Consider the following 27,645-nt stretch of genomic DNA (forward strand, 5'->3'; position numbering starts at 1 on the left):
TAATAAACACATATAAGTTCTCCACATGCTTTTTTTGTCAAGTTTTGTCTGTCAAATCACTGTGATTTGAATGACAATTTCAATATCATTACACCTGTCAGAATATGTGATTCAAATTAAAATTTTGCTTTCGTATCCATGGAGATTCTCACAACTGTAGGCTACTCGCCTCTGGAGTCCAGTCTGGAAGAGACGAGCGCTTGATTCTTCCTCCGAGACGAGTTCTTCCTCTCTGCCTTTTTACACTAGCCCAGAAATGCACTTTATCTACACAATAAAGACATCAGACTTAAAACTATTGTGAATTATAGATCATATTTGATAAATACTTTTCGTGACCCAAATTATCGATTGAAGTAGCCAACTTTTTTTTAAGCCGATGGGGGGAAGATAAACCGACGCCCTCCATATCCGACCTGTCATCTGGGGTGGCAAATGGGGTGGCAAAGCCACCCTTGTGGCCACGCCCCTGGATCTTACCAAGGAAAGGATGGACCTCGAACATGAGTCACTAACAGCTAAAGATGTTTTGGACTCCTTGGTTACAGCTACAGAAAATGTTAAAGATGAGATTCTACCACAGGGAAAGCCAAAGAAGGTTCGAAAGGTTTGTTCTGTTCCGAAACCTTTAAGATTTCACTTGACAAGAAGAAATGGAGAGCAATAAAACCAACAATAGGTTTAGTGAAATTAAGGAAACCGTGGACTCATGTCATATATGAGGAAATCAACAAAGTGAACCCTAACTGTGTACTTGCCTTCAAGTACCAAAATGCCAGACTGATGCATAGCAGGAAAAGAAATTGTGCCTTTTTAAACATTCGTGCTGTTTGCACATTTCCAACGTGCAAAGCTTAGTACGTCTTTATAATGAAGAGAAAACCCAGAATCATGCAGAGAAAAGTTTTCATGACTGTTTATCGCCGTGGACCAATCTGCCATTTAAAAGAACACACACGAAAACGCCAGGCATCCAATGTCCGTAGGGGAAAAATTGCAAAAGTCATCCATAAAGTAGTGAGAGTACTACAGTAAGCTCAGGTGGACTCCTGTGGAAGAAAAAATGGCTGGGAATTTAACAAGGTCTCTTAACAGAGACATCCTAAAAGTAATTTCCTCTGAGGTAAAAAAGGCTGCATCACTACATGACAATGTCTTGTTGGAAATGCATTTAACCCAACGAATTATGAAAGAATGTGACACCAATTACCGACATTTGCCAGGCTACATTCAGAACTTCCAGGTGGATCCTTTCAGCTGTCACATGTACACTGAAAAGGGAATTTCAATCCTAGTGACACACATGAGGAAAAAGTCACCGGTAACACTCTATTTGGATGCCACTGGAACTGTGGTGTCTAAAATAGCAGAACAGAAAAAGATAGTTCTTTACTATGCCCTCATTTTGGCAGGTCAAGGCCATGGCGCACCACCTTTGCCTGTTGCTGAAATGCTGTCCAAAATGACCACACTGTGCCATCTATTTCTTTCTGGCTAATGCAGTTTGTGCACAACCTGTCAAAGTTCACTACACTGACAATCAAGTATGTGGAAACAGACTACAGTTGGGCACTTATACAAGCTGTTCTATAGCTTTCAACAGAGAGAGCGTTCTGTCATACCTTGACAGATGTTTTGATATGTGCTGGGGCAAAGAGAAGTGGATGGAAACCAAAAGCTTCACCCTGATACACCTTTGCTCAGCCCATGTTCTTAAGGCTGTTGCCCAGGCCATTTGCAGGCATGTGACAGACAAGGGACACAGGGAGTTTGTGATTTTTGTGTTCGCAAGGTTGCAAAATTGCCAGACTCTGGATGAAGCCATTCAGATCTTTCAGGCTCTCTGCATTATCCTACATACAAGGACAAAGACTGCTTCGGTAGAAGACAGTCTAGAGGCTCTTCAAAGAGACTCATTCAGTGCTTCACCCTGGACAAAGACATGACTGAAAACCGAGTCCAGATGAATGTTTCAGATGATGAGGATGAGCAGTCCAGAACAATTGTGGGAAGGTCTCGCTTTTCATCTTTGTTCAGAAGTGTTTTTGATAAGGCAATCACAGCAGTCGGTGAAGAGGTAGAGTCTCCAGAAGTAAACTTGTACTTCTGTCCAAGCATCATTCAAATGCTTTTTAAAACATACATGGCCATCTTTCCAATCGATCCAGACATCAAGACACGAGAAACGAATTGCCATGTAGAAGGATGGTTTGCCATTGTTAAGCAACACATCCTAATGAAGGCACGCAGACTGCGACCAGGCAACTTTGTCCGAAAAATGGATACTTCTCTGCAAGGAAGGTACATTGAACACTAATGCAGCATGGCTTTTCACAAAAACTCCTCAACAAACCTCTGAATTTAAAAGACATCAAATTCTCTGAGGAATCATGGGCCAAGAAAGAGGAAAAGACTGGCTCCAAACTGGGACAGTCCAAGTTTTACTCTGTCCCTGAATCAATACCAGGTCCTAAAAAGAAGCAGCCAAGGAAGTACAAAAGTCACGGCACGACTGCAATGAATCAAGCTAGTGAAAAGAAACTCACAGACTCAAGGACTGAGATGAAAGACATCTCCACAACTGTCCCAAAAACGAATACAAAACAGGAACCTACTTCAAAGCTTGGAGAGGCTTTATCTGCTCCCAAAAACACACAGACAAAGAAGATACTAATAATCACAGTGAAACACAATTGAAAACTTCCAGCATCGAGAAGGTAGACTTGTCCACACTGACCACCACAGGGGCTGCTGGACATGATACTTACACTGATAAGGGCAATGATGTTTCAGCTACTTTGGAGACAACTCCAATATATTTACAGGTATGTCCAATTCAATGTGCAATATATTTATTACATTACTTTGAAAAAGTACACTACAGTATTTTTAAGTATTTCATGTAAAAATCACTGCTTGTTTTGCCTTTGTGGTTACAGGCAAAAGATCTGTGGACCAAGAAACGTTGTGAGGTGATTGTTGCTGTCCAAAAATCAGCAAACAACACGACCTGGAGGGTGTCTCTTGGACACAAGGAATTTATTACATTGAAGCCTCACAATCTTTTGGTGGGAGAGGTTAGTATAACTTTTCTGTACTTCCATGATAAGTGGTTTTAAACTAAATGGAATTTCAATACTGGACATAGAAACATTTCACTTTTTAATGTTTTCCAGACAATAGAGTACTATATGGGTCACTTTGAAATTAAAGGCAGGTGTGTTTAATTAGGGTTGGAGATGAAATGTGCAGGACAGTCGATCGGCAGGAGCAGGGTTGGGCACCCCTGACATAGACAATTCAGGTCGTAATTTATTCAAACCGCAATGCATGATGGGAGCCATTAATGAGTTGTGATTAGTGGCAACAATGATTAATTTTGTCACCACAATTGAGATACACAGGCTGATTATTGATATCTGTGTTTCTAAATAAAGATGAGAGTGATTTGATCAGAATATATATTAAAAATTTTAAGTTATAGGGTTAAATTTGTAAAGCCCTTAAGACCAGACTTCGTAGAGGTGTTGATTTAATGATCCGATGCTTTATTGTCCTGTCTTCTTATCTATCCTCCTCTATCATGGCTCCCACAAAGTGGTTAAATATATAATTTGTATACTTTGTAATGCACAACTTTATCTCTCCCTATTTGTTCAAAGTATATATATGTACTGTTCTAAAAAAACAACAGCAAATGTAAAGTTCTTCATCATCACTTTTATTCTGTAATTATTTCTTGCTGAATATAAATAAAGAATTTAAAAAAAAAAAAAAATTTAAGTTATAAGAAAAATATAGATATCCAATACATCCACAAAACTGTTGCTAACAAATTAAAGCAAATCACCTGAATAGAATTCATTTTTCAGATCAAGCATGATTATGTCAAAACATAATCAACACTATCAGATCACAGATGTCTTATTTGACAGCTATTAAATCAATAGCAGCAGACAAACAAAATTTAAAGTGAAAGTATAAGTGTCAAGAGCCCAACTAAAGCAAACACTGATCTCCATACATACAGTCGGCAACGCGTCATAGTTGGGGGGCGTGGTCGGCGTGGGGGAAAGCAGCGCGACCATCGTGTGTATTTGAATGACAAAATTGTCATATTGCGAGTCATTTATGCCTGCCGACCGGCAACGGTACATTGCAAAATTAACTGTAATAGGTTATGATTGCCCTTATTTAATTAAAAACTGGGTCAATGGCCCACCAAATGGCCGGAGGTGTCGTTTCCATACTATTGTTATCTGGTTGAATCTCCAGGTAAGACAACACAAGCCAACACAAGCCTATTACTCAAACAACTTGCGTATAAGTTACTAAAACCATAAAAGTCCATAAAACCATGTCACTTACCAATTGTACGTATGCTTCACTCCAAACTATTAATCCTTTTGTAAAACGGTGATCAGTAGTAGTAGCTACGAAGTTGCAGAGGGACTTTGCTGACAGTTTTCCGAATTCTCACAGACTGCAGTCTGATAACCTTCAGCTGATAACGCTAATGTGACTGAGACATCCCTTATGAAAAACAACTAAAGGAATCTTGTAGTATTTTAGGCCAAATATTATAGTAACGTTAATCATATAGGAATACTATAGTATTTTGGGACATAGCCTAGAAGTATAGAGGTATTAAAGAACATCACAGTCGATTATACACTACTATAGAATACTAATAGCCATAGGATTACTATAGTTCTTTTTCGTAAGGGATAAACGTCAGACAAATCTGGCCCACTGCCTAATACGAGTTAAACATCTACTACTATATCACACTGGGACCTCTACTCACACAGTAATCTAATAAGATATGATTAATTTTGCCATTTTGTCCTCCTATCCGGTCCTGTATGTATGTAAGAAAGGCTGTAGAACTTCAATTTATAATTTGTTAGTTTATTGGTGGTACAGAAAACGACACAGCAACTCTGCGGCATGATTGTCCCATGTATTTCAATGAGCGCCAAGGCAATGTTTTCCCCCACGGGCTAAATTCACATCACGTGACGGGGCGTTCCCGGGGGCGTTCCCAGACCAACCGACTGTATCTATAATGGTGACTTACAATTTGTGATTTTGTCCTTCAGTGATTCTGCTTGTGATCATCAGGTGTCTTCAATAATGCTCAATCATCACTAAATTAATCACTTAATTATCTATTAATTATATGAGTGTTAATTTAACACTCATATCGTCCATTTGAAAGCAGGTGAAGATGATTTACTACTAATCAAGGAACCGGCTTTACTGATTAGATGCGCATAACAATATCGTGCGATATATCGCCCAGCCCTACTGGCCATACACTGATGAGAAAGTGCGAGTCCGGTGTGCGATACCTGGAGTTGTAACGGGATTTGGGTGACCCGTTCGTTGACCTTTGCGTTTATGAGACTTGTCTTTGTCGACCAGGTGCAATCGCTAAAGAATAATTGTGCTCCATTCCATAACAAATGCGCGAAACAAGCTCACGTTTGTTGCTTGATAGACGCTAACACACAACTACAACTTCCATATTTGTCCAGGACTACACACAGTACGAGCGGAAAACGAGGTAATGCGGATATGACCCGAGTGACTGGCGACTCCCAGCTCACCCCTGCTCACACGCCCCATTTCCTTGGTTAAAATCTAAATTTTCTCGCGATTTAAACATTGTTTGAAACATTTGCAATATTGTAAGTTATCATCTTAACTAAATATGCTTCAAATCATTGCTAATGGATGTTATGCACCACCTTCATCTGTCTAAATTAAAGCTCTCTAGGATGTTTTCCTTTGTGGACCCATTATGCGATACATGCAGTCAACGCCAGCATCACTAGGACATATGTTTTGGAAGTGTCCTAATATTCGTAATTATTGGATCTCAGTATTTCAATTACTGTCAAAGGTGTTGGGAAAACCACTAGACCCAGTTATGGCTGTTTTTGGTGTCAATAGTGACAGTGTGGAGCTATCTAAAAAAACAGTGTATTGTGCTTGGAGTTGTCACACTCTTGGCACGTAGATTGATTTTGCTCAACTGGAAACAAAAAAAATTTGCTCTGCCCTGATTAGAGATGTTATGCACCACCTTCAACTAGAAAAGATTAGATTTTCCTTAAAAAGTAAGACTGATCATTTTTTGCAGTATGGAAACCCTTTATTCATTATTTTAATATTTTAATAAGACCGCAATAATTGAACCTTAACCACACTACTACTACTACTAAAAAAAAAAAAAAAAAAGATAAAGTAAAACAAGGGCAATAATTTAGCACTTATTAATCACTGTGCTCTTATGGTCTTTTTTTCTCCAATCTTATTGACTTTCCATTTAATTTTGGGCAATACTTCTTTCTGTGAATCTGTGCACTTCTGGAATGGCCGAATCTCCCGCCACACTGATGGCATTGATACGGCTTCTCTCCAGTGTGAATTCTCTCATGTGATTGAAGGGCTCCAAACTGTTTGAAACTCTTTTCACAATACGAACACTTGTAAGGTCTTTCTCCCGTGTGAATCCTTCGGTGAACTTTCAACTGAGTGGCTGTAGTAAAAGCTTTACCACAATCAGAGCACAAATAGTCTTTCACACCAGTGTGTATTTTCTGATGCTCTTTAAAACGGTCCAGCCATGAAAACGTCTTTCCACAAACAGAACACAAGTAAGGCTTCTCTTTTGTGTGAACTTTCATGTGGTCCTTTAAATCTGATTCTTGAAAAAACTTCTTATCGCACTGATCGCAATCAAATGGCTTTTCTCCAGAGTGAATGAACTTGTGAACTCTGAGACTATTTGACCATTTGAAACACTTTCCACACTGATCACATGTGAACGGCTTCTCTTCAGTGTGATTTCGCATGTGAGAATTAAGATTGCTTTTACTTAATAAAATCTTTCCACACTGAGGGCACGTGAACGGCTCCTGACCAGTGTGACGTCTTGTGTGCAACCTAAAGCCTTTTTTACATTTAAAACTTTTTCCACATTGAAGGCATGTGAAAGGTTTCTCTCCAGTGTGAATTCTTATGTGATCCTTGAGGCTTTGTTTACGTGTGACACTCTTTCCACATTGAGGGCAGGTAAAAGACTTTTTGGCTTCTGTTCTTTGTTCTTTTACAGCATCTTGAGCTTCCTGATTCTGATGTGTCTTCTCCGTTTCCTGTAATTCTTCAATTTTCTTGTGTACTTTCAAGTCTAAAAAGAAAATACAAAACTGTCATGGATTTTTTTAGATGTAGTTTTATCTGTAACTGTTATTTTTAGCTTATTGTTTTATTTTGTTGCTTCTATAAATGTGTAAAGGCCTATGATTCTAGTAAAAAAAAAGTCATTGATAAAGAATCAAGAACGGACACCAACCACTTTGTTCCTCAGTATCTTCATCTTTTAATCTGCATGCTTCTGAAATTCTCGTATCGTCATTCTCCTCTTCAATAAACTCCATCTTTACAATGTCACAGCTCACTGTGGTATGGAGAACCAGATCTGGAAAAAAAAGTGATTAAGCTATAGATTACTCCATATCATTCACAAAAATACTGTCCTGGTGATAATATTTGAGAACAACAGATGTTCTAATTTTAGATGTTGTACAATAAAAATTATTGAACATTAATGATATCTGTCTGTGGTAGTCTGTGGACAAAGTCACAAAGGGTTTGGACGGACAGCCGAGTCTACTATATGCTGATTGTGGGGCAACGTGTGACATTATCCCCATAAATCTTGTGAATCTAGAGTTTCAAATAAAAAAAAATAAAAAAACAGACCAGGTACTTGTGATGTACAACATAAGTACACTGAAGCGAGAAGGCAAATGCTAGTTGAAATTGAGAAATCCACGTACCAAAAAAAAAAAAAAAACTGTACAGACTGGAATTATTGGTCATCGATGCACAACACTAATAATAATAATTTGTTACATATATAGTGCTTTTCTCTAAACTCAAAGTGGATTACATGGAAGGGAGAATCTCTTCCAAAACCACCAATGTGCAGCATCCACCTGGATGATGCGACGGCAGCCATATTGTGTCAGAACGCCCACCACACACCTTAAGCTTAAGGCGGGCATACACCGTGCGATGTCAGTGCGATTTCAGCAAGGTACCTATTCACACTCAACGAGTAAATCACATGCAAAGCCAAAGTTCAGGATTTATGTGCCCACACTGTACGGTCCGATCGCTGAGCTGCGACTTCACTGCTCACACTATACGTATAATATCTGCGATAACCCCCTGGATTGCGCCAATAGATGATATCATGTATCCAGAGATATTGTCAAAACAAGCATCTGCTATCAATATCAAGATGATTTAGCAGTTCCAATTTATGGATTAAATTATTATTATTAGTATTATTGTATTCTCATTATTAGGGGAGGCCAATAGGCTAATTATATTTTTGAATTGATCCGCTATTATAATTAATTTTCCACGCAATATTTTTACAGCACATAACCAATGTGCTGTGAGGATAATAAAATATTACATATTATTATTACATCTTATTACTCCTCATTAAAAAATGTCTAAAACATTTAGGTCGATTACAATGAATTATAGGCAAATAAAATAACTATTAACAGTCTATAATATTCTATAAACAGTCTGAACATTGCAATAACTAATCATCAATGAAAATTAAAAAGAGTTTATTTCAAAAACATTGTTTAACAAATTAATAAAAGAGGCGTTACATCACAGGTGGCTTGGAAGACGTGGGTAATATTATCCATTTTGCAACACGAACTGGAGGTATGCAACAGTAATTTGTAGCTAGTTTGAACTACAGAACATAAAGATCTCCCTCTTACGATTTTTATTTTAATTTTATTTTTGCTGCAGATGAAATGGTTTTCGCACAGGCGCAGTGAGGGAAAAAACACTGCGTTTAGGGCAATCGGTTTGTAGCTTTGCTTCAATTGTGCGATATAGTCACAAGGAGTGACCAAAATTTCTGTTATGCCAGAAATTCATCCAACCATCCGATTGTTGATCGTGAGAGTTTAATCACCTCTCGTTTCTCCCTGTACACTGCACAACAAACGACGCACGATAAAGCTGAAAATCGGTCAGACACAAAAAAGAGTCACGCAAGTCAGAATTTGGCTCAAAATCGGATGAAAATCGCACAGTGTATGCCCGCCTTTACAGGTGGAGAGGAGACAGTGATGAAGCCATTCAGTATTTGGGTACGATTAAGAGACCATGATGAACAGAGGCCAAGGGGCAAATTTGACCAGTATGCTGGGGTGACAAACCTACTCTATTTTTCGATGGACATGCTGAGATTTTGAATGACCACAGAGAGTCGGACCACAGTTTAACCCTCTAACTTGCTTGGTTTAATCCTCAGTAGTAAGTCGCTTTGGATAAAAGCGTCTGCTAAATGACTAAATGTAATGTAGAAGAGTAACTTTGACTGAAATAACCACTCGTGACAACCGAGGTATGCAGCAAAGCATTTGTGAAGCCACAACACGCTAGAGGTCTTCACAGTGCACCCGAGACCCGTCGGCCCGGGACCCGTACGGGTTCGGGTCTATATTTTAAATGATCGTCCGGGTCGGGTCAGAATCTATTACTTCGGGTCCCGGGTCTGTTTAACATTGTGTGTAATACCCGCGCGATCGGCGTGTAATCTCAAGCGCGTGTCATGTTTCTATGGCTACCAGAGCAGAGCTTCCGCCAAACCGCGCTTTACATTTTCTCTAATGTTTATAAAATATAAATGAACCGTCTTGTTTAATCTTAAAGTTTTGGTGGTCAGATTCAGAATCAATGAAGAGCAGAGAGCACAGATATGATCAAGCTGAACAAGCAACAAGCAATCGTTATTATAGTTCAAAAGGGCAAAGAGTTAGTTATTATGTGAGTTAACTCGAGTCGGAATGTATACATGTGCAAGGTTGCATTTCTCATCCATCACCGTGACATCAAGTGGACTTTTAAAGCTGAAATAATGAGTGGATTAAGCTTGGAATAACGAGAGAAATAACATGGTAGAACTTTCTTGTCGGTGGATTGTAATGTATCACAGTCAGTCAGGTAACGTTACAAGGAAGTGAGACGACGGCTACTAAAATTAGGTAAGACAAAAGTTTTATTTTTCGCAACTCGTGTGAAATAATATGTGACAATCGGGTCCAGTCAGGTTTGTGTCTTCCTGCCGGGTTCAAATAATAGACGGGTCCAGGTCGGGTCTGGGCAGTACATTTATGGCATTTCTCGGGTCTGCACAGGTCTGGGTCCAAGTTTTTTTTTAAATGAACGACAGGTCCGGGTCGGTTTGATGTAGCACATTACGGGTCTCTTCCGGTTCGGGCATGAATTTTTGGACCTGTGAAGACCTCTACAACACGCACAACCTTGCGGATGGGCTACAACAGCAGAAGACCCCACCGGGTACCACTCATCTCCACTACAAATAGGAAAATGTACAAAAGAGGCTACAAAAGAGGCTACAATTTGAAAGAGCTCACCAAAATTGGACAGTTGAAGACTGTTTTCTCAATTTGGCATAAACAGACTGAGAACATGGATCCATCATGCCTTGTTACCACTGTGCAGGCTGGTGCTGGTGGTGTAATGGTGTGGGGGATGTTTTCTTATTTTAGGCCCCTTAGTGCCAATTGGGCATTGTTTAAATGCCACGGCCTACCTTGGCATTGTTTCTGACCATGTCCATCCCTTTATGGCCACCATGTCCCCATCCTCTGATGGCTACTTCCAGCAGGATAATGCACAATGTCACAAAGCTCGAATCATTTCAAATTGGTTTCTTGAACATGACAATGAGTTCACTGTACTAAAATGGCCCCCACAGTCAACAGATCTCCACCCAATAGAGCATCTTTGGGATGTCATGGAACGGGAGCTTCGTGCCCTGGATGTGATCCCACAAATCTCCATCAACTACAAGATGCTATATCCTATCAATATGGGCCAACATTTCTAAAGAATGTAGGGCTGGGTAAAAATATCGATTCATCAATGCATTGCAATTTTTTTGCTTCTCAATTCAATATCGATTCATCAAATCCTATGAATCGATTCAGCCATCCAGGCCAGTGGCGGCGCTGTGGGCTACACTCTAGTGAGAGCGTTCAGCGCTGTACAAGTCGCGCTTTAGCCCTTAGCAAAACAGCGCGATGACGGACAGCAGCTGCACTCCGTTCAAGCCTGATTCAAGACTGCACCGCCAACATTAAAAGCCGACGTTTGGGCTCATTTTGGATTCCACTGTAAGCCGGGAACTATGGAAGCTTGTTTCCGCCACAGAATGGAAAATAAAAAAAGGTAATTGTGACTTTTTATCTCACAATTCTGACTTTTTTTTTCTCACAATTGGAAGTTTACCTCTCGCAATTCTGACTTTATTTCTCAGAATTGCAAGATATAAAGTCAGAATTGCGAGATATAAAGTCACAATTGCGTGATATAAAGTCGCAATTGGGTGTTATAAAGTCAGAAATGCATGATATAAAGTCAGAAATGCGTGATATAAAGTCAGAAATGCATGATATAAAGTCAGAATTGCGTGATATAAAGTCAGAAATGCATGATATAAAGTCAGAAATGCATGATATAAAGTCAGAATTGCGTGATATAAAGTCAGAAATGCATGATATAAAGTCTATGAGATATAAACTTCTGAGAGGGAAAAAGGTTAGTATTTTTTCCCCCTTAGAATTGGCCTGTGTGATCAGCTATTAAGTGTTATTGTTTACAAAATTATAATTAGAATATAATATTGCACTTTTTTTGAGTATGCACATTTTGTGCTTCTGTTTACATTTCGTTTATAACTTGAATGTATAGGAAGAAAGAAATATACTTTCTACTACTTAGTTACTTGCACTTTAGAGGTGTTGTTAAAGCACTGTACAGTGCTCGTCACAGTTGTGTTTGAATTCAACACATACAATATTGTAAATTTGTATTCTGCTGAATAAACCATGACTGGAAACAAACATGCTGGGGTCAATTTGTTCTTTAACATTGGTAAAACTGCGCACATTACTTAAAAATATACTCAGGCACTTAATTACTTGTGTATTTACTTATTATTGAATCGATATCGAAGCTAATAAGTCAATATTGAATCGAAATCGAATCGAATCGAAGCCTCAAGAATTGAAATCGAATCGAATTGTGAAATACCTAACAATACCCAGCCCTAAAAGAATGCTTTCAGCACCTTGTTGAATCAATGCCACGTAGAATTAAGGCAGTTTTGAAGGTGAAAGGGGGGTCAAACACAGTATTAGTATGGTGTTCCTAATAATCCTTTAGGTGAGTGTAATTACGTGCGTTTCAGCCGGGTTTTCGCCTGGAAGCCTCTATAGAAATCTGGCACCCTATTGTACGAAGTTAAACTGACAGAGAGCGCACGTTCACAGACACCAGAATGAACGCGTTCACAGTAACGTTCATCAGCCAGTAATACAGTACTTTCAGTTCACGTTCAGGCACAACACTGACCGATAGCTAGTAGCTGGATCAAACATGGTTAAAATGGTGGCCAAACAGTGTAAAGTGTGACTATTTCACTGTAGAACAAAAGGTCCAACAGCGGGATGCCGTTGGCTGAAGAACAACAGACGGACGGTGCGTTGTGGTGCATTTAAAGTTTTTGTAAAATATCATTTTCCCATCTGGTGGTTGTTTTTGTCGTTCAACAGCAATTAACTAGTGCAATACGATATTGTTATAAGTTAAATTAAATAAAATATAATAAATCTTATATATATATATATATAAAAATTTAATTATTTAAAGTTTTTTCTTCTTCTTTTTTGTGATAATTAGGTTATGTCCATTATGTCCATAATTAGGTCTTTGTCCGTCAACAAACAAAACAAACCAAAAACACATGTTTCAGGACATTTTTTGAGAGAATAGAAAGAGGATAGAAACGTTTTTAGCATTATATTACTTACAATGCACTGAATTATTAGCTGAATTATGAAACATTTGTTAGATTTTATATCTATACCTATCAATAAAAATGACTTGAAGATGACGTCAAGGTATCATACAAAAATACTAACATAACCTTTTATTTTTCCCCTTTTTACAGATGGCTGAAAAGAAAACCAACCCTTTATGGCAGCGCTTCACCCAGCCAACACCAGGAAAGGCCAAATGCAATATATGCAGCAAATTGGTAAGCATGGGGGCTGAGAAAGGCAAAAGTAAAAATACAACAAACATGTGCAATCACTTGAAGGCTGCTTCTTCCACCAATCTCAGTCAGCCTACTGTAGCACAAATGTTTGATTCACAAAGAAAATGGCAAAATTCTGACCAGAGGTCAAAAAAGATTGATACACAAATACTTGAAATGATTGCTACAGACAACCAGCCATTCCCAGTGGTCTCGGATGTTGGCTTTCGGCGTTTGATTGCAACACTGGAACCCCGGTATAGCCTCAAGACTGAAAAATACTACCGTACAGACGTGCGGGAAAACATAATGAAAGGTGTGGAGAGGAAAATCAAAACACTGATCACCCCAGAGAATGCTGGCCCTCATTTGTCATTCACGACAGATTGTTGGTCTGGGGAGACGGAATCACTGATGAGTCTAACATGCCATTTCATTAATAGTGACTGGGAAAGAAAACAAGTGGTACTAAATGTTAAGGCCATGTCTGGCTCCCACACTGGAGAATACATCAGCAAGATGCTCCTTAGCATGCTGAAACATTGGGACATCACCAACGACAGAGTTGTGCTTGTGCTCCGAGACAGTGGTGCTAATATGATTAAAGGCCTCAGATTGGCAGACATACCAGATCTCAGCTGCAGTGCACACACGTTACAACTTGTGGTAAATGAGGGCATCAGCAGTCAGAGAGCAGTGGGGGACGTTATCGCCAAATTAAAGACATGTGCTACACACTTCAGCCACTCTGTGCTCCCAAAACAGCGTCTGAGTGACATTCAAAAAGAACTTGACCTCCCCCAGCACAGCATAATTCAGGCTGTTCCCACCCGTTGGAACTCCACGTTACACCTGTTGCAGAGGATGCTGGAGCAGAAGCGTGCTGTGAACATTTATGCAGGAGAACATGGAAAGTTTACAACCCCAACTGCAGACCAGTGGACCCTCGTCTCAAATTTGATCGAGACTCTGGGCCCCATTGAGGAAGTCACTTTTGAGATGAGTAAGGCCGAGGCGTCCATCTCCTGCGTCATTCCCAGCATTGCTGTGCTGAAGATGGTGCTTCAGGCAGAGGGTCCCACTACGAGTGGAATCAAAACACTCAGGGAAACCATGTTTCAAAGCTTGGAGAGGAGATATTCAAAGGTGGAGGAGAACAGATGTTTGGACGCTGCTGGATCCTCGCTATAAGGGTCAGATCTTTGCAGTGGAGACAGCCAAAGAATGGGTGAAAGAAGAGAACGCCATCGTGTCTGAACAGTGCAACAGCCATCACTGGAGTCCAAGAATCAGATCCGAAACGGAGATGGGTGGAGGAGGAGGAAGAGGAAGAACAACCCGGTCCCTCTTCTTTAACCCCCTGAGACCGACGGCATCGTCGACGACGTCACAGGCCACCTCCGATAAATGTTTACATAACTCGATGACAGATTTATCGATTTTCTTACCGTTTTTTCCAGCAGAAAGCTAACGAGCTAGCCATCACGGGGGTGTCATTCGTGTCTTTCTAGCCTTTACAGAAGGTTTTCTATCCAGCCTGGAACTTGTGCTTCCTTTCAGAGGATTTCAGCAATAAATCCAAACGCTTTATGTCAAACTTTGATACTCTTGAAGTCCATAATTCATAAATATTCCATCATTTTTGCCGCTAGCTCAATGCTAGCGGACATTCTGGATATCACGTGATATTTTCACGTGATGTTTTTTGACCAATTACAGGCTGATCCGTCGTAAATATTGGTGTGCGTCATTACGCATGAACCAAGCGCTGATATAGTGTAGAGAGATAGAGAGACTCACGGAGACGCGCGATTCACAGAGAAACACAGCGAAATGGACGTAAATAAAGCGCTGGTCTATTTTGGTGCATTGCAGGATGAAGGATTTTCAGGAGAACAGAGCTTTTTGACAGATGAGGAACTAGATTACCAGGATAGACCCAGCTGAAGTGCCATTTATTTATTTACTGTAAAAAAGTATTATAGTAGTATAAATGTATTATAAAAGAATAAAAAGAACATAATAAATAAAAGAATAAATAAAATAGAAATGCAAAACCTGTGATGTGGCCCTCTGTGTGATTGCTGATAGGAACTGTTTTGAGGCTTGGCACCAGTGAATTTTATGAGGCCCCAAACGCCTGGACTTCCTTTTGGAAAAATGTCAATAGTTTTTGTTCTGTACAAGTTATAATGTTTATTCCTGTGCTCCAGGACTCCAAAGACATGAACAAACTATTTTCCAGAGGAAATTTGCTTAGCTTTTATTTATTTGTGTGTGATTTCAATAAATATTTGAGTGATATCATTTCCGATTTATTTTTTCATTTGTCTTTATGGTCCCATAACTTATTTTACATTCAGGTGACATCAATGTAACACAAATATGCTGAAAGTTCAATTTGTCCTGAAAAAAAAGAGGTGTGTCAATTGTCTGTGGCTGTGCACCAAAGGGTTGATGTTTTACAAGCTTTTTTAGTAAATGACACCAGACGGAAAATTTATTGTAAAAATACCCTTAGGTCTCAGAGGGTTAAAAGATGTACGCAAACATTTTGGGGGCACATGGTGGGAACTCCTGCTGAAAAAAATGATGAGCAACACATCATTGAGCAGCTGGATCAGTACCTCCGAGAGCCACTGATTGACAGACAGACTGGTCTGCCACTAGAATGGTGAAAACAGAATGCATCCCGCCTATATCTTCTTGCACCACTTGCAAGAAAATTCCTCTGTCCACTGTCCTCCTTTGTTCCCAGCGAGAGAATATTCAGTGAGATTGGGATTATCTATGAAAAGAAGAGGAGCAGGCTCACAGGGGAACATGCAGAGAAGTTGTGTTTCCTGCACTACAACCTGCAGCTCTTAAACTGGGAGTATTAGCCTAAGAACTTTCAGTGGAGAATGGGTAGGCTGAAGACTCAGGGTCTGGAATTTGGATTGAAACTAAATATAATATTATTCACATTCCTTTTAGTATTGTTGTTTACAAATCTTCCTTCCCTCAGAAACAAGGAGATTTAGCTCCAAAGTAAATTGCACTAAAAACTTTAAACTTTATTTATTTTTTCATTGAAAAGTATATTTGACAGTTTATTTTCTTCTTACCCGTTTTGTTTATTTAATATATATATTTTTTTACATTTATACAATTTATTTATATGTTTTTTTTACATTATACAATTTTAATTTATAAGTGCAGATTGTTCAAGTGTTCAATAAATGTTTTTGTTGAGAAAGTTTGTGTATGTTAAGTAATTATCATTTCTTTTACATTTTATCTTTCAAATAAAAAACCAAGCAAATACTGGCCAAATATCGGACAAAATAAATCGGCAGCATTAACCGGCCATCGGCCGACCCGGATTGCAAAAGATCGGTATCAGTGTGAAAAAAAACATATCGGTCGACCTCTATTCACAACAAACAACACCAGTCATAATCTCTCTCTCTCTCTCTCTCTTAGAAATTGAATAAATACTTTGTAATTGGTTGAATTGCAATTCCACAAATGCCATGCCAACATAATTTGAGTCCATTTAAAAAGAATGTTGTTGTCAATAGTGTCAAATGCAGCACTAAGATCGAGTAACAAGATACAACCACGATAGGATGATAAGAGCAAATCATTTGTGACTAATGAGAGCTGTTTCCTCGCAGATGCCATTTCTTTCTAAAAAGGAACATAGTTGTGAGGATACTGTCCTTTTCTAGTATCTTTGACAGAAAAGGTAGAATCAAAAATGGCCTGTAATTGAATAAATCAAGTAGTTTTCTGTAGAAACTTGCTGTTTCTTTGTAATTATTTGTGAAATTCACTATTCATTTCTGAGTAAAAATGCCTACACCATTTTGTTTTCAAACTGGGGGCCAGGAGTGCTAGGGTGTCAGTGGAAAGGTTTGCAGAAAAGCAGTGTAAAAGAAAAGCAAAAATAAATAAATAAAAATAAATGTAATACATATTCAAATAATAGACAATATATTTTAAATAAATAAACACAGTAGAACATGACAAATTGATAAGCATAAATAAATCTAATTTTATTTAACTACTGTAGATGAATAAAAAAACATTTGAAACTTCTAAAATTTACACTGAAATCTTTATAAATAAATGAATAAATAAATAAAAGCTATAAAACTTAGAAAATAGCCTAGTGCTTTAAATTCAATTAATCAGTTAATAAGTTTAAAATGACTAAATCACTTTTAAAAAATCGATCTGATAGCCTTAATAATAAATACATTTGATTAAAAAACATTATCACAAATATACTTATAAAACATATATTTAATATAACAAACATAGAAACTAAATATTGTATTATTCATTTAATTATTCCTCAGCATTAATGGAGTACTTTTAGGCTACTTAATATTCGGCCAAATTTTTGGAAGAGGTTCGCTCCAGGATGGTCCGTGTGTGGCACCTGAAAATCTGTAACCCCTGGTATAAATAATACTTAGGCGAAAACCTTAAACCTGATTCCTGTAGATATTTGAATTACTCTTTATTTCAGACCAATGGGTCCATATCAAAAAACACACAGAGTAGAACACGAACAATACATACAGACATCAATTTACAGACAACATACACATTTCTCTTAAAAAACATATAAGCTTTCATTCCACTGCCTCCAGAAACAGGAAAAATACCTTGTATCACTTAATGTGATATTATTTAGCACCATTATGATGCTATTTTTGAGTCACTCAGCCGACACATAAAACTGTACATATACCTCCGTAATAAAGCATGTAGAGTGGGAACACTGTTGGAGACAAACATCTGGCTTGCGCTTGTCCACCTCGGGACCCTAAGCAAAATTCTAAGCGCATCATTATATGCCACCTGGAGCTTTTTCATTTTAGCTCTAGAATATTTACACCACAAGTGAGCTGTATAGAGAGATGTACAGTATGCCCTAAACAGAGATATTTTAACATCTTCTGTACACATATAAAATTTACGAGCCAACACGTTAGCTTGTCCATACAGCTTACAACACTGTCGCTGTATGTCATCGTCATCATTTAAGTCATTTCTAATAATGTGACCCAAGTATTTAACTTTAGTTACTACATTTAAAACTTGGTCATTTAAATAAAAAGAAGGAAATTTTAACTTAAGGTCCTCTTTGGTTCTAACAATCATGATCACACTCTTTTCAACATTAAATTTAATATCATGCTGCACACCATATCTTGAACATATTCGAAGCAGCTGTTGTAATCCTGCACTATAAGGAGACATAATGACTAAATCGTCAGCATACATCAGATGATTAATAATACTATCACCTATTACACATCCAGTCTTACAATAATTTAACTCTATAGAGAGACCATCCATGTACAGGTTAAAGAGAAGAGGTGACAGTAAACCCCCTTGTCGAACCCCATTCGTCATAGAAAGGTTCAGATACATTCTTCCCCCACCGGACTTTTAAGGTTTGATGTATATACCAAAAAAGTAAAATTCTTATCAGGTAAAGGGGAACCCCTCTTTCTTGCAGTTTTATAAATAATTTGGAATGGTTGATTCGATCAAATGCCTTCGATGCGTCCAAAAAACACATAAAAACTGTGGAATTATGCTCATTATACTTACTAACCACTTCTTTCAAGGAATATATGCATAAATCAGTAGATAGATTTTAGCTTCAACAAACACACCAAAGTTTTACCATACAAGATGCAATTCATTCATATTGGCAGAAAACGTATGCAGCTTCTGAAGTAGTGAGCTTTGCTAAAGCTTCTTCTGTCATTCTGTCACCGCTGTCAAACATGAGCTTTAGAGTTCCTCAGCAGTGATTAATGAATGAAGAATGCACACCAACCTCTTTGTTCCTCAGAATCTTCATCTTTCGCTCTGCATGCTTCTGAATTTATATCATAATTCTCCTCTTTAATGAACTCCATCCCTAAGCAACTTTTAGCTGTTTGTTTTGAAGGGGTCTTCGTTGCGTTTAGATTATGTGAATTTCCTCAGCATGTCCTGAATAACGCTACTGCCAACACTTTAAAAAAAAAAAAAGTTACAAAAACGTTAAAGTACTTATTAGCCTATTGCGTAAAAAAATGCAACCTTACTCATTTGTCACCTAGATAAGAAATCACAAAAATATCACGAAAAATCCTTCTTTTTCTTCTTCTACTTCTTATTTGGCGGTTAGCAACTATTTCTTGTGCATTACCGCCACCACCGGACTGGAGTAAGGCACGGAGTTACTGGATATTCTTTACTTGTTATAAACAAACAAAATATACCAGCAATTCAACAAATATTGATAACTTAAAAAAAATAGTAATAATAAAAAAAAACAATTAAGTTATTCTTATATTCTTTTTAAAAGGCCTGTACTTTTCAAAAAAGAAAGTAAGAAATCAAAATCCTCCCTTGAACTTCTGTTCAATAGTGTTATAGTTTCTAAAGACATTTTCTTTGCTTTCAACTCATTAACGAGCCTTTGTTTTGCCTCATTGTATTTCCGACAGTACATTATCTGCTCTATTGTTTCAGGTATACTCACAATTTTTTAAGGCTAAAAATAGTTTTAGCCTTAACTATACTTTTTATCTCTGCTTTACTGTACTTATCTATATTGCTTTTATCTGTTGCTCTCTTTGAATGCTTGTCGGCCATTTCATTACCTTCCACTCCTATATGGGCTGGAACCCATAAGAATGTCCCCCTCCTTCCTGATGCGTATTCCGTTTGCTAGCTGTAAAATTTCAATTAAAATATCTTCCCTTGAATCAGACAGATAGTTCTGAATACTGAACATTGCTGAACTTGAATCAGAGGCAATCAATGCCTGCAGACAATTGTTAGACTCTAGCCACAAGAGTGCTAAGCATATGGCAACCAGTGCAGCAGTATACACTGCTAGGTCATCATTTATCCTATTTCCCTTTGCTATTCCCACCTCAGGGATTACATAAGCTACCCCTACTCCCTTCTCAGTGTTTTTAGATGCATCTGTAAAAACCTTTACACACTCTTTGTATTTTCCTGTTATACTGGAAACTTGCTTACCCCATACTTATCCACTACATCTTTCTTCCTTTCCTCCAATAGTCTTACAGTAAATCAACCTTAAATTCTTCTAACATCCAAGGAGGCACTATGGGATATGCCACTGTTGGGCTAATGTTCAGAGAACAAATTCCCATGTTATTCACCTTATCTTTTATAACCCACCCATAATTTTAGATTGTCATACTTTATTTTTCCTGACATTCCCTTAATACTGTCTGAGACATGTGGTTCTCTTTATGCCCCCCGATATTTGCCCAGTATACCAGTGCTAGCTGGTCTCTCCTGAAATGCAGTGGCATCTCACCCACCTCTACTTGAATTGCAGCTACTTGAGAAGTTTTTATTGCACCTCTAATTGACCTTTCGCCGCCCCCTCCCACAAAACGGCCATTGTCCAATCACACATCATAGCAAGCAACCGTTACTATCTGAGCTGTTCCGTCAAACATTCACACCAAGCAAGATGGTGAAGCGGTGCGCCCACGGAGTTTGTAAATCGGACACAAGATACCCCGAAAGATTGTCTGGAGGAGTTGTGTTTTTTCCTTTTCCAAAACCAAAAACACAACGCCACTGGTGCCTAAGATGTATTAAACAGTGCGGACGGCCTCACTTCCAGTTAAATGTGTCGAACATAACGAAGCACAGTTACGTCTGCTCAAAGGTAAGGCTAACAGCTAACTTGTCGTTACTTGTTGTCTAGATCTAATTTGGTGTAAATTATGTTATTGCCTTTAATTAGTAGATAACCATGGATATTATTGCCAGAATGTTAACCTACTCTCTAAGCTATACGTTTAACGAGCCCTTTAGCAAACATTATTTACATGTGTTGGGTCTTTGAGCCCCCTAACTTTATTTTTCGTCAGTTTACAACAAAGTCAAACATAGCGCTCCAGCAAGAAACTTTACATAATTTTGTTTTTATCTTTCATGTAGCATTTTATGAACGGAAAACCTACCCATGAGTTTCCCGATCCCGTAAATGCTGTACAAGGGCCTAACCCAACTAAAGAGAAGCTCGGAGGCTGTCGAAAGTCGCCCAAAAAACGGTAGGTCAATTTATAAATATGTATGGTGATAAGCACTAATGGCAATAGTGCGTATCAACATGTTACATTTATATGTTACTGTAAATGAACTGATGATGCTCATGTACAAAACGTGTGTGCAGACGCAGAGTCTGTGTGGAGGATGCCTCCTCCGGTTCCACCTTCACTATTGATGCAGGAGAGAGTCAACAACATGCTGTTGAAAGTGGTGAGTGGAACGCATTTTTTACACAACTACTACCGTAAATGTATTTACTGTATTGTTTTCGGTTTAACTTTTGCGAAAAGTAACTCAGTAGTGTAACTCAGTAAAAAACAAGAACAGTAATATGTAATAATTTTTTATATATATATATAGCTGTAATGAATAATACAGAATACAGAATATTACACTGTTAAAGTAACTTGTTCAACACTGCAAACCAAACAATGGAACAAAATAAGAATCACTGGCACATAATATAGTAGGTAAAGAAGAATGCATCAAGCTTGCACTTCATTTGTTCCCATTTTGCAACATCAAAGTGTATTCTCTCCAAGTGGTAGTCTTCTTCACATTTAACAAAGAAATCACACCAGGACATACCTGAGAGACCAAGCTGCCCCATTATTTGATAATGATGGGCATGACACTCTTTTAATTTATAGCTGCCATCAGCCTGCTTGCTAAGGTAGGGACACTCTGTGAAGCTATTCTTGGAAGGGCACTTAATTTCTAAAAGCCCGTAGTTTGGGCTTTCACTCCCTCTCTCTATAACCTTACGGTCAGGTGACGTACCAGGGTGTGGAGCATTGGGATTTACAACAAAACCACATGGATACACTTGATGACCTGTGAGCTTGGTGTAATGTACCGCTGCTATAGGCTCTTGTTCTATGCCTCTTTTCATGGCCTTAGTTTGAACTGATTCTGCACTCTTTAAACTTTTGGCTAGTTTTTCATGGTCAGCTCTCCTAGAACAGATTCGCTTAAAAGAAGTTGATGTGAGTCGCCCAGACCTTGTGTTAAACCATAATTTGTTTGTGCTCTGTTCTCTGGTCTCCTGTTTCAGAGCTATAGAATCAGACAAAGAAATGCTCAATTCTGTGTAACGATGCATGGCACTTTCATTCAGCACTGTGCAGAAGCTGGTAGGTTGGGATGGCAGGGGAAAGTTGGGCAGGTCATGTGGTTGTCTAAAGCCCCTTTCACACAGAGATTCCAGAAAATACACGGATAATGTGACCCAGCATTTGTCCCGGAATTGTCTGATTTCGGTTCATTCACACTGCCAGTGATTTGCCGGGATCTGTGTGTGTGTTCACACACAACCCGTAAAAATCCCGGGAAGACACATGACGTCAGGATGAGACGTATAACGGACGCGTCGAAAACATGTAAACGCGCATAACGTACACGCACTGGTGAACGATCTCAGCTTCAGTACGGATAGTGAGGAGCTCTGCTTCTGCTTCGCTCCAGTTTGCAGTAGGGGTGTCCATGGTTAACCGGTTAACCGATTAGCAGTAACCGTTTAAAATTGCATAACCGAGTGAAACCTTTTTGCTCGGTTAAGTGGCGTCAATATTTGCACAAAACTTTTGCGTTTTTTTTTCTGATTGTCGATAAAAAAATATTGTGAAATGACAGCGTTTCTATTAACGGTGTTATGCGACTAAAACATTTTTTTTCCTTTCGCGATAAGCCATTCCAAAAATAATGGCATTATTATTATTTATGGAAGGAGACGTGGGTGTCATCCAAGCATTAATGGCAGGGACAGTCACAGAGTTTCTGTGTGTTTCTCCCTCATTTCTGCTCCGCGGTCTTGATTGTGGCATTTCTTTGAGGTTTTGTCTAGGCTATATTCCTTGTATCTTTTATGAATTTTAAAAAAGAACTCTGCCTCGTAGGCTATATGTCCAAACGGTCAGTGTACTGTTGTGTTTATTCGTTTCCCCTTATTTAATCCGTAGGCCTAATTCCAAAACGAAAAATGAACGGTTGTTGTATTTTGTAAAACGCAGAGTTTAACACCAAAATGTTCATTTGAACTAGGTCAAATGCTGCGCAAAAATATAGGCTATAGGCTATATATCGACGAATTTTCAGATATTTGTTTGATTTTTTTGCCCCTTTAAACATTTAAAATATTTGACAAATGAATATGGAAAAAAAAAAAAGATTTTACTGGTTTTCTGAGGCCAAATTAGAACCTGGAAATGATATTTCCCCCGCAGTGCTGAATGAGAAGAGCCGTACCACGGCCTACAGAAAGGGGATTTATAGATGATTTATAAGATATAATAAATGTGTCTGATAATAAAATAATATAAAATAACGAGGCATTAATTGTTTATTATTAAACTATTGTTTTCTAAATCAGTTTCTCCTAAAAACAAATCTCCATCCCCGGATGCACCTTTAGAGAGAAATAGATAATTAGCTAAGCTACATAATTACATAGTCAGGAGATATTGGCTTTTGATTCGAATTTGTTCGTTTTAAATTGGACAAAATGTCCAATTTAAAACGAACAAATTCGAATGCGGCTGTTTCAGTTCTCGCGCTTCAGTTCACGGAAATCATGAAGCGCGCCTGTTTGTTAAAGCACAATGTTTTCTTGTTATTGTGAGTTTACGCAAATAAATGTATTTGCGAATAATGTATTATTATTTTCTGTATGACCAGAAATGAAAGAGTATTTTGAGTTGTTTCCGCTGAAAGAACTGCAATGAAACTGCAAGTATTCACATGGGCGTCTCCCAGCCTCCACACTAAGCACACAGACTGGATATGCGTCAAAATATTGTGTTTATTTGTGCTTTGCTCCTTTTTTGGATAAAAGCGTCTTCTACATATGCAGCCTATAAAATGTTACAATAATGATAATTATTATTATTATTTGCGGACACGGAGTTTTTGCGAAATGGACGTGTTGCCAATGTGCGTATTTTCAATTGGCAATTTCAGTTTGAAGGGTGATGGAAACGCGCCTATTTAACTGCTCTGAACTTACCACTGCGTTTTATTTCTATAAATTAATTTCGTTTCAAATGGGGTCCAACCAGTTATTAAAGGTGTTAAAAATTAACTCTGTATCTCGAGGTTGCGGCGCGCACACTATAGGTTAACCGAGTATTAACCGAAAGGGCCTCGATTAACGGTTAATGAAAAACTTGAAAACGTGCAGCCCTAGTTTGCTGGTATTTTTTCGTCCTTTGTTTGTTGATGACGAACACAAACTTTCTTCTAAGAGCAACAGAGTCGCGCGATGGCACGAGCGTCATCACTAAAGACACACCCTTTACGGCATTGGTCCTGGCTTTTGTTCACACAGCGCGCGTTCCGGCACTGATTACGGCAATGTTACTAGGTCCCCAACCCGGGATCAATCCCAGAAGCAATCCCAGGTCGTGTTTGCGTTCACACAGAAGGCGTTCTGGCAATTTGCCGGCAATTTCCTGGGATCAACTCGCTGTGTGAACGGGGCTTAACTGTAGCTGCTCCAGGGTCAACACAAGGCTCTCCAATTTGATTAACCAGTGGCAGCTGTAAAAGGTGAGAACAATAGATTATAATCATTAATGTGCAAACATATTTTTCTATACAGAGGTTCCTGAGCACCCCCCACTTCCTGAATGCCAGCTGGAAAGGGAGCCTGAGGAAGAGCAGTCCTGTCAGAGCACTGAGAAGGAATTGGAAGCAGAAAACAACAAAATCAATTGTCTTTACAAGAAACTAAATTAAAAAGTCTTAAAGCACAAATTGGCACATTTAAAAATAAAAAACTAACACCTGAACTTCTTCAAAGCAGTGAAATCCACAAGATGTTGGAATACAGTACAGGGTTTACATATGAACGATTCAATCAACTGTGCACAATATTTGATATTCCAAATGATCCACACACCAATCAAATAAATGTACACCTAAACTACAAGCACAATGATTGGCAAATAGCAGAGATGCCCCTCCGTACCCAGTTGCTGTTTGTTTTAATGAAACTCCGCAACAACGAAGACTTGAAAAGCCTGGCCTTCAGATTTAATATAAACATGCAAGCAGCAAGTAATATTTTCAATTCTTGGATTCATTATATGTTTGATGTATTAGGTGAATTAATTTGGCCTCACAGAGACGTCATAAGACAAAACATGCCAGAAACGTACAAAGTAGACTACCTGAACACATTTGCAATATTAGACTGCACAGAGCTAAAAATGGAAAGGCCAACATCACTGGTGTTGCAAAGCCAGAGCTATTCAAACTACAAAAGTACAAACACACTAAAATCACTAGTTGCCTGTGACCCCCGTGGTGCTGTGATTTTTTCATCTGCCCTGTTTACAGGAGCAATGTCAGACAAGGAGATAGTCAGGCAGTGTGGAATCCTCCCGCTACTAGAAAAACTTATAGACAATGGCTATTTGCAAAGAGGGGATGGAATTATGGCTGATAAGGGCTTTTTAATCGAGGAAGAGATGAAGGCACTTGGACTGAAGTTAAACCTGCCACCGTTTTCAAGGTCTAAGAGGCAAATGTGCTGGCGACAAAGCGCATTGCAAAGCACAGGGTGCATGTAGAGAGGGCCATCGCTAAAATAAAAAAGTTCAAGATAGTGTCAGGCAAAATTCCTAATACACGGTTAGGAATTATAAATCACATCTGGTACGTGGTGAGCATGCTTTCAAACATACTAAAGTAAGAGTCAGTCAGGGACATTAGTAGCAAAGCATGAAAACGTGATTGAAAAGTATTGCTACATCATATATTACAAATGTTTTAACTGTTTTTGTGTATTTTTACTGCATTTTGTAAGCCTGCAATAGTACAGTCCTATAAACAGATTTCTGGATACTATGTGGTTCAACCTTTGTTTAATGTCTATTTGTGTCTGTTTATAATATGTCAGACCAATGTTTTTTTTTTTTAACATTGTAAAAACGTTTAAAACTGCAACTTCATGAATTTACTGAAATTCCAATAAACCTGTGAGGGAAAATATTTTCTACAACAGTAAGGCTACTATTGATTCTCACTGGTTTGTTTACATCTTTGATTGTTCATCTTACCTGGTGGCTTAGACCGCACCCCAATGCATATTTCCTGCCTTCAATTTCTACCTCTGGTGCAGCTTCATCAGCTATGATGTAGCTTATGGGTGAATCAGTCATCTCCCTAAGTAGACCATGTACTCCTTTCCCTAACTCTTTCCTATAACAATACATGCTGGTGAGTATTATCATGTGACAGGACACAGAATTATATTCAGAACAGTGTGATGGTACATAATGTTGTTGGAGACGTACTTATTATGAGTGTAGCTGGACATGATGGGTTTCCGCTTGCGGTTGACTTTGGCCTTAGTTGCCACCACACTACTCACAGGTTGTCCAATAATTTTTTTACCCCTGGCTTTGTGCCATTGCTGGGGCTGGCTTGTGGAGGAGATGTCATCACTTCTGGCACGGCACAGGTCCAGTGTGTGCATCAGGCCCACAATATGAGAGCAAAACCCTGGTGAACTAAATTAAGAAGAATTACAGAAGTAGCATTAGTTATTAGTGTAAATAGTTATGTTATTAGTATTAGCTGTTTTCAGAATCAGAATGTTTTATATTACATAGTTCACAACTTGGAAATAGCTTTGGCTTAGTTAAAGGTGCAAATTAGATCATATTATTTAAAAAAATGGATATCTAAATGCCTTTTTGTTTTATCTATTTCATTTTTATTAAATTATTATCTGTGATGCACCTTTTAAGCCAGAGCAATTTCCTATTTGTTAATTCTGTTCATCAACAAAAACAACAGGGAAATGTTAGTTAGCATTGAATGACTTTGAAGCACATGTAGGTTTAGCTAGCTCAACACCCTTGTATTTTAACAAAATAGCTGCTAGCAATAGACAATAATAGACCATAACATATGAAAGAGAAACTTACCCGGCAGTGCAAGAACATGACTGGTCCACAAGGCTGTGCTGGTTGCATCTGAGGTACAGGTCATGGGGTTCTCTTTCATCATCTCGTGTTCGAGATCCACCTATGGGAAGGGCATCCGTACCTGACCTCTGCAGAAGCATCCAATTGCACCAAGTCTGGCTAGACAGACAGAAGCGCGCGGCCAATGCCCGATGAGGCCACACCCCCTTACCCACGGGCATATAACATCTGGGCGCACTGCTATTCCTCAGTTGTCATTCGCTTCTCGCGATCTCTGCAAATCTCAGCTCGGTTAGTTTTTAATCTGCTCACCTCGTGTCTACAGGAGGACATATCGGCCTGATCAGCCTCCACCGGACGTGACAGATTAATTTCAACTGCTGTTGTGCATTCGGAGCCGCCCACGCTCTCGCTATTTCTCACCGTTCTACATCACGGCTG

General features: G+C 38.7%; 2 protein-coding genes across 2 annotated transcripts; both read right to left on the reverse strand.

Moving 5' to 3' along the window:
• Positions 1-3,700: 3,700 nt before the first annotated feature.
• On the reverse strand, positions 3,701-19,360 carry LOC120466673 (uncharacterized). Its single transcript, XM_089130832.1, has 3 exons — positions 19,023-19,360; positions 7,364-7,489; positions 3,701-7,198 (listed from the first exon to the last, which is right to left on the reverse strand). The coding sequence occupies exons 1-3, from the start codon at positions 19,102-19,104 to the stop codon at positions 6,297-6,299; spliced, it is 1,110 nt and encodes a 369-aa protein (XP_088986958.1). The 5' UTR covers positions 19,105-19,360; the 3' UTR covers positions 3,701-6,296.
• Positions 19,361-21,722: 2,362 nt separating this feature from the next.
• Positions 21,723-27,537, reverse strand: LOC148980457 (uncharacterized). The gene is made up of 6 exons (XM_089130729.1): positions 27,517-27,537; positions 27,205-27,332; positions 26,569-26,784; positions 26,332-26,473; positions 24,868-24,944; positions 21,723-22,461 (listed from the first exon to the last, which is right to left on the reverse strand). Exons 1-6 carry the CDS (start codon positions 27,535-27,537, stop codon positions 21,723-21,725), a joined length of 1,323 nt encoding a protein of 440 aa, XP_088986855.1.
• Between the last annotated feature and the right edge of the window lie 108 nt (positions 27,538-27,645).

This window comes from Pimephales promelas, chromosome 5 (genome assembly GCF_988280905.1).
Source record: "Pimephales promelas chromosome 5, fPimPro1.hap1.1, whole genome shotgun sequence".
Taxonomy (NCBI): domain Eukaryota; kingdom Metazoa; phylum Chordata; class Actinopteri; order Cypriniformes; family Leuciscidae; genus Pimephales; species Pimephales promelas.